Genomic DNA, 8,133 nt, shown 5'->3' with positions numbered 1-8,133 from the left:
CGAATTCAGCTGATGGCCCATGACCGACTTCGTATGAATGTTCATTCGACGATGGCCTCAGAGTTCGAAACGACTAATTATCTTCAATGTTAATGGCAAATACACCAGGTTGTACACGCCTAAAGTGTTGAATAGATCAAATCTCACTCGGCTTCCTAATATAACATGTCAAGAGTTATTCTTGCTATAACCATAGCAGTGCGTACCAGTACGGCCACACACCGGGACCGTGCAGCCCCGGGACATGGTTGAAATTGAAAGGCTGCTGTTGCGCCGGCCAGATTTGAGCTGGGATAACGGCCATCAAATATTGTGCCTGCCTACGCCTATAACTTGGTATCGAGTTGGTTTCTGAATGGTTCGAGGGTTGGGTTCACTCATCCTATATCCGATAGTCTGTTTCAGCACCTGCAGTGATAGTAGGTCATGCGATCAGGCTTTCTGACACATCTGGAAAGCTGCAACGACATGAGTCTCAGACGCATGGGCTCAGTCGCGCAGATCGCCAAACAAGGTGCTTATGATAACAGCCTCATGTCTTGGGCGTCTACTGAGAAGTTGATGCCATGCAGCAGCATAACAACACGCACCTCTGCTACTTCGAGCTAGACACCCACAATCTCCCCACCAAGTCCACCTCGACCGTGCCCAATACCGTCAACCTCTAGAAAATGGCGCAGCTCATTCCAAGCACCATACCTGTTCGAGTATTTGAAGATCACGAAGCTCGTGTATCCGCAGTCGCAGTTTTCTCTGATAAACGGCGTATGGTTACATGCTCGTACGACGCCACGCTTCGTCTGTGGGACCTGACGACAGGTGTAGTGTTGAAGAAGATGGAGGGGCATCACAGTCGGATTCGGGCATTGGCGGTATCGCGGGATGGACAGTTTATAGCAAGCGGTGACACCAACGGAGAACTCTTTGCCTGGGATGGAGAAACCGGCGAACCTATCACCCAAGCTATCAGTGCCCACACCGGTTGCATATCATCGCTAGACTTTTCTTCAGATGGCGAAGTGCTGGCTAGTGGGTCATTAGACTCAACGACGACGCTGTGGAACACCTCAACGTGGAAGCTAGAAGGAAATGCAATCAGTTGCAGTACAAGCGTCCGCTGCGTTCGGTATTCCCCATGTGCACAGTCACACACACATCTTGCAATTGCAACAGAGCACAATATCTACATTTACCACGCTGGCTACGACGATTGGGACTACAATTCATACTATGCTTCATACCTCTATCACCGTCAATATAGATATCACGGCCACTATTCCCACAATCCATACCAGAATCTCAAAACCAAAGCCGACTTCAGCAGCTCCTTCCAGGCTCAGTATAAGTCAACGATCACCGGCACAGGACTTCACAACTACTCACTCACGTGGACGCCCAATGGACGCCTACTCACAGGGGGAGATCATCAAGATCCCACCATTCGAGAGTGGCGCCCGAACTCATCGACCTGGACGCAGTGTCGTGGACCGTGGACTGGTCATTTCAAGAGTATCCGCGCCATTTCCCTGAACTCTAACGGCACTCTCCTAGCCTCCGCATCTGATGACAACCATGTCCGCCTCTGGCGGCTCTCAGATCGACGAACCATCGCCGTATTCAAGCACTCTGGCGAGGTGAACTGCGTCACCTTCTCTGCAGATGGCAGGCACATCCTCAGCGGAGGTGTAGATAAGAAAATCTCACAGTGGCCAGCATCCGAGGATGCTTTGCCAGAGGATGGTTCGAAGGATGGTGGTCTCATGAAGGAATATGTGACACGCCAGGTAAGTTCGTTTTTATTTCCCGCCTCTTCGTCATCTAAGCGTCCTTCTACGCCAAGGCTCAAGTGTACTTTGATTTCAAGGCATGTCCCCTTCTTTCACTCTGATAACACAGTGCGAACATGCTCCACGCAGGTTCTCGCTATCAAGACGACAGTTCGCAATGCTTGTATAGCTGGGGACTTTCCTACCGCTGAAAAGGTGCTAAACGCAGAGATCGGCGATGGTCTCGACGAACACACCTCCTACGCCCATCGCTCATTTGTTATGGCGCGAAAATGCAATTGGGACCGCGCCCTTCATGATGCAATTCAGGCGAGATAGACTGACCCATTATGGCCCCTTGTGAAAGCTAACTTTGACGGTGACATAGTCCGTCAGCATTCAGCCCTCGTTGGCAGGCCACATTTCCAAGGGCATCGCCCTCTGCGGAAAAAAGCGGGTCCCGCTCGCAAGGACATCATTTGATTTCGCATCCATGTTCACCAACGGAGATTTAAAGACCGATCATTTTCTTTTTTTCATCAAGGCAGGTAATATTTCTCTTATATGTCTCGTACTTCATTGCGAATTTCAGACCATCGCGCTGTTCAATGCGAATGAACACGACGAGGCAATGCTGCGCATCGGAGAGCTAGCTACGTGTCCCAATGCCGATCCTATTGCTTGTCGTGTGGTGGAAGTGAGTATTATGCACTCGCCCAGTTTCACATGCTGGCACTCATTTTTTTCGTCCTTTGCACATCAGGCATATCTACGCGTCCAACTGGGGAACATTGCCTTGGATGGCGCACGCCACAACGAAGCTATTGACCACTTCACTGCTGCCGTCGATGCTAGTACTTTCTTCTATAAGTTGGAAATTCATTCTATGTACGAGGAATTTGTCGTGGTGCGTGATGTAACTTATCATCATTTTCATTACTCAATTGTGGGTATTTGCAGCTGTTCGGCTGGGACCTCAAGTCCTTGTGGCAAACCGCGAACCAGCAACACTGTTGTGCACTATTTCAGGCAGGCAGAATTGGAGCAGCCACCGAATCGTACCAATCCATGATGGAGAAGAGTGATGAAGCTACGCATATCAGCTTATGTGCTTGGTTCACTGGTAAGTATTCAGTCGTGTCACTCCGTCTACAATCCTCAACCGCATGTCACTCAGCTCTCAAGCTCCAGTAAGAACGAAGCGCGCTAGATGGTACGCTCACGGCGAGCGCTTACTCATGCAGTTGAAACAGAGATCCTGGAGCCGTTTTCATTTCGACTTTGGCGGTGTCCGTATCACGCAAATAGCTTGTAATCACATCATATACTGGCTCACTTGGACGGGACGTCTATTACAATGGCTCACACACTGTTCGACGTGTTGCCTTCACCATCGGTTCGACATTTTGACCACCTTCGATCGAGAACCACTGACATGTTCCTTCCATCTGCATATGCTTGACGAATGAGATCGTTAGAGAAAACTACTCGCGTTAATGTTATGTTCGGCGAATGGGGTCGATGACACAACAGAAGTAAATTCCTTTCGAGAATCCAAGAAGCCGCGTTAGCAAATGTTGTGCTAGGGATCTTCGATAAGAGACTTTGCTTGCACCAATCGAGAAGGATCATAGAGGGCTCCCTAAATTCGGAATTGCTATTACCTGGAACGACAGTGGCAAGCCTTCGATCTACAGCCTGGAGTCAGTCCAGATCAGGCTTGACATCACCAGCAAGCTTCGCCTAATACTGAAAATGAATCGCTGACGCCACTGTGTGCGCGCGCCGCCCACTGAAGCGAACCTTAGATTTGGGCTGGAGGTCAAATCGCTGCTTCCAAGGCAATTATCTAGTGCCTTTCACAAAATTACAACCACCAAACGCAGTCTCAAACCACTCACGCTCATGAGCCAAGTCCCGTAGCATATCATATCCGAAGGTTGCACAAAGACTTGTCGATGTAATCAACGAGCAAAAATGAGAACAATGTTGCATTGACCATATTTTGATGAATCGTCGTAATAAGTACGCGAATATTATTGTGTCCTGGGTAACAGACAAACCCCTTCTGCCATGAAGAGTTGAACAAGAGTGTGGTAGTATCACGCTGTCCCCAGCCGGCATAGCCTTGCCGCGCTGTGGAGTGAAAAGCTTAAATTTCGCCTTATTCCACGAAGATCGGAGCAACCGTGACTACTCCCATGGCCCTTTCCAAGATGAAATAGAAACGTTATAAACCATTGAACTGGCAGCGCGCCGATGCGTCGACGAATGACGTAGTTGTAGGCCTCTGACAATTCGGACTTTGAAACCTACTAGGCCTGGCGCCTAACCTCAGACCGTCTTGTCCACCGCCACTTCGTCTACTGTTCGACTTGTCTGAGCTCTCCCGCGTGATTGCGTATCTTTTCATTTGTTTCTTGTGAAATATCGTGTGCAGGACCCACTTACAACTCTAGAAATACTTTCGGTACCAGTCACGAGCAGAGTCAGTGATATGGGTATCCAGGTGGTACTACTTGCTATACTGTACCACTGACTCTGAGTCGTGCAACAGCGTTCCAGAAAACGGTGAGCTCGCGAGCGTTGATCCCCAGTAGAAGTCCACTGTTCCCAGAATGGCTGAGGTTGTGCGAGATTGTGCGAAATTTTGAGACGAAGCTGAGATTGTTTGAGATTGGCTGGCGGTGTTAGTGCACTAGTCTGAGATTGTGCGAGGTTGTATGTCTCTAACGTCGTCACTGCACATTGCATGTTGCACACAACAAATTGCATACATTTTACACAACGTCAATGGCGAAGCTTATCACAGCATAAACGCGCGGATTATAGATGCGGTAGAATGTGGGAGAAGTGTGAAAATACACCGGAATATTGCAACATTCTCTGTCACATACTCGCTGCCGGAATTGTGCTGGAAGTTACAGACTTCTCTGTAGTTATCACGAGGTTCTCCTGTAGATTATCCTCAGAATTCGCAGAAGATTTACCATAGAAGGACTAATATGATACCCAGCAAATATCCCGGCGCTGCTGCTTCGACGATGCTCGCAGTAGCGTCTACTATTAATCATCACGCTCAGTCGTTGCCCATAGCGAAGAAAGAATGTGATTACGGGTGTCATGCGGATAAGAAACAAGCTTGTTGTCAGCTGGTAAGGCCTGTCCAGTATCCCCCACCATCCCCGTCAATGACATTGGACTACAACTTCAACTTTCCACCTCTGTCCTCGATGTTTGGCCCTGGAGCAAGCGCGGGGTATAGTCCGGGGATGCCTCATGGAATGGGCATAGGTTCTATGCCACGCTATGCGGCGTCTTCTCCCCCTCCTGACTTTGGTGGTCGAACCTCTGCATCTCCTGTTCTGCCCCAATTTGATCCGCGGCTGGCGTCGGCAACACCAGGTGCATCTGCTGATGGAAGCAGCTCACACCAGCCCAGCGGGGATGCTCCTTCGAAGTCCTTGAAGATATCAGCTGTTCTGAATGATTTAGCGATAATCAACCGTCGTTTGACTCACGCTGAAACGCTCGAAGTCCAACATGCACAACAAGTTCGTGTGCTTGAGGCGAAATTTGCGGAACAGCTCGAGGCCATGCAACGCCAGTGGGACTCACAGCTCAGAGAGGCGCAGCAGGTGTGGAATACAGAGTTTGAGAGTTTGAAATGTATGATTCGAGTGTCAACGAAGTGTGCGAGTTTCTAACGCCGGTAGTGGGACTGACGAGGAAGGGATGGACGAAGGAACTCGAGAAGGATGTTGAGAGGATGGAAAAAAGTGCGGCTGCATATGGAGATAACGGTCTGAAGGTTCGTCAGTCGTGTTTAAAAATAGTGTGCACGCACTCAATCAAATGCAGGCTGTTGTGCGCATGGTGTTCCAGACACTCATGGGAGTTGGAAAACTGACGGCAGATACTCTACCTGCCTACCCAAAGGACGGAGCTACATGGCCTGTGGATGAGGCAACTAAGGAGCGCCTTCTTCGATTTCGGTGGGCAGAGACTCACCAGCACGTTGACAATCACGCGAGCATCACTCGGATCTTCCAATATATCCGCAAAAATGGTGTCTCCATCTGCCCTGCATCTGGCCCCGCTTTACGCAACATCAGTGACGAAGATTTACATGACTGTGTTGTGAAAAAATACCAGGATCTCCAACGGAACATCCGCCGCGCTGGAACAGTGCTTCCTGGAGCAGAGACTGACGGTACCGAACCAGCAATAGCACCTTCTGCACCCATCAAATTCCCTTCGCGAGCAAAGACGCAGAGTCGTGCACGTGGGGTAGGTCTCCAAAGTTCATTCTACTGTGTCGTAAAACTTCCTATGGTCCCAGAAAGTCGAAGTCCGCATCCGAAAATTCAACAACTTGCCTGCAACATCTGAGTACAAAGATGAGAAGTATAGAGCAGCACTTACCGAATCACTGATGTCTCCCGATGAAGACGAGGTAGACGATGCTAATAAAAAGACAGGACGCTTCATCTCTCACGCCGCTACATATCGGAGCACATTGGTAAGTGTTGCTGTGACATTTATTAATGAAACATTACATACTTTTGTTCTCAGATGTCACAGTTTTTAGAGGCTGTTGACGACGCTGAAGATCCATCACCACCTGCAACTGGAAAGTACACTGTGGGCGTGAAAGGCAAAGCGAGGGACTTACCATTGGTGGCTGCAAAAAAGATTGAAAATTGTGCCCGTCGGTGGATGGTTTCAAGTGCATGGCTTGCACTTCCGGACAATAAAAAGTTCGATGCTCCCAGCTACATTCTTGACAATGGCCGGGTGTGGGGCGATGCAAAGGACCCGGAGGAGATTCTTGCTGGGCAGAAGTGAGTGAAGGAGGAAAAGAGATTGATTTCGTCAAGAAAGCGGGTCAAGATAGAGGCAATGGAGGAGAAGGGGAAGATGTCAGCGAAAAGCAAGGGAAAGGCTAAGGCTAACTTGAAGAGGCAGGAGCAGCCTGTTGCAAGTACAATTGTGGTATCTGCCGTAGCCAGTTCAAGCACCCTGCGCCTGCCTCCTGCTGCAGTGTGGGGAATTCCCCCACTGTAGGTGTAAAACCCCGTCCTTTCCGCATCGTCTCACATCAGTTCCATGTATTCCACACATTCCGCATTTCCCGCGCATCGTCCGATGGGTTCCGCATTCCCGTGCATCCTTTGGAACCCTGCCCGCACTATCCTGACATTCCTGCACATCGTCGGACAACCTTCGCATGTCCTGTCCCCATCCTTCCAGGTCCATTGGTATGCTGTATCCCTCTTCCCGCTGTTCCTAACGTTATCCGGATCAAACTGACACATGCCCTTATGGCACGGACCCCTATTCCGGAGTATTGCACCCATGTGCACTGCCTGCCTTCACTTCTGCTTCCTGAGAGACTTACTACCTGTACCTCAGTGTTCCTTAAAAATAATCTTCCCTTTAAGTAGTGGTACTCAGGGCTTGGGGTTATTTTTATCGAATCCCATCTTTTACCTTCCCACTTTTCCTTCACCTTACTAGAGGATCACTTTGACTTATGCCCACTATCAATCTAACCTTGTGATATACTTCCTTCAACTTCGCCTGTGAGTTCTGACGAATCAGTACGTTCTGCGCTTTATCCGTTTGAGTTCCGTTTCATTCCTTTCCATTCCGCTTGAGTTCTGCTCGGGTTCCACTTGTTCCATGCGAGTTCCGCTTGTTCCGCATTTTTGCGGATCCTCATCCTACCTGCGGGAGGGTTGATTAGGGTCGTTTAGACAGAGACTAGTACTCCCCAGTAGCAATCCCCTTTAGGGTCGAACATGCTTGCTCTCAAGTGAGGCAGTAGGCAGCAAAGACCCAACTGTGTAGTAGATTGATTTCTCTCTGCTGCACTTGTTTTACCCACAGCGGAAAGCAATGACAACTTTAGTGAGTAGAGTGCGTAACTTCCCTTTGATTACTTTACCTTTCATTGAAAGTCGTCGTCGTCAAGGAGATCCTCTGGTTCATTTCCAGACTATTAAATGTCTTGAGGCGCACTGCATAGAAATATTGAACAACTGTATGCTTATATGATCAAATGATACCGCAATCCAAAGATCCTTCTTGATGATAGCCGAGTGTACAGGGATAAGTGCCAATGGGCACTCGATGTTAGAGACAGGGGATTATTTCGTAAGGGCCAAACTCGTTGGCATATGAGACGTGAATTCCGAGGGTACTTCCACTGAGATTATACCAATGTTTAGTACATGTCAAGATAGAGCAAATGATAGCGAGATTAGCTCACTATCATGTCCAAGGCATGTCTGGAATGCAATCATCACATTGAAGTTGCCTCACCACAGCGCAGATGTGGGGAACAACATCGAGGATACCAACA

At 49.0% G+C, this 8,133-nt stretch overlaps 2 protein-coding genes across 2 annotated transcripts; both read left to right on the top strand.

The window, feature by feature from the left end:
• The first annotated feature begins 2,646 nt into the window (after nucleotides 1-2,646).
• On the top strand, nucleotides 2,647-2,965 carry EDB91DRAFT_1153807 (uncharacterized protein). Its single transcript, XM_041319538.1, has 3 exons — nucleotides 2,647-2,673; nucleotides 2,727-2,889; nucleotides 2,944-2,965. Exons 1-3 carry the CDS (start codon nucleotides 2,653-2,655, stop codon nucleotides 2,958-2,960), a joined length of 201 nt encoding a protein of 66 aa, XP_041173618.1. The 5' UTR covers nucleotides 2,647-2,652; the 3' UTR covers nucleotides 2,961-2,965.
• Nucleotides 2,966-6,108: 3,143 nt separating this feature from the next.
• On the top strand, nucleotides 6,109-6,614 carry EDB91DRAFT_1058624 (uncharacterized protein; the record flags this gene model as incomplete). Its single annotated transcript, XM_041314175.1, has 2 exons — nucleotides 6,109-6,288; nucleotides 6,342-6,614. Coding segments are annotated over 2 exons (453 nt in total), but the record flags the coding sequence as incomplete, so codon positions are not given.
• Between the last annotated feature and the right edge of the window lie 1,519 nt (nucleotides 6,615-8,133).

Source organism: Suillus paluster (assembly GCF_016628075.1).
Source record: "Suillus paluster strain FC165 chromosome Unknown EDB91scaffold_62, whole genome shotgun sequence".
NCBI lineage: Eukaryota > Fungi > Basidiomycota > Agaricomycetes > Boletales > Suillaceae > Suillus > Suillus paluster.
The sequence above is the reverse complement of the archived record's forward strand: the minus strand, read 5'-3'. Positions and strand labels throughout refer to the sequence as shown.

What these genes read in the sequence shown, in the direction of transcription:
- EDB91DRAFT_1153807 (XM_041319538.1), top strand. Translation starts at nt 2,653, where the DNA reads ATGTACGAGGAATTTGTCGTG. An exon ending in TGTACGAGGAATTTGTCGTG is followed by an intron (nt 2,674 to 2,726) that starts GTGCGTGATGTA and finishes GGGTATTTGCAG; the next exon opens with CTGTTCGGCTGGGACCTCAA.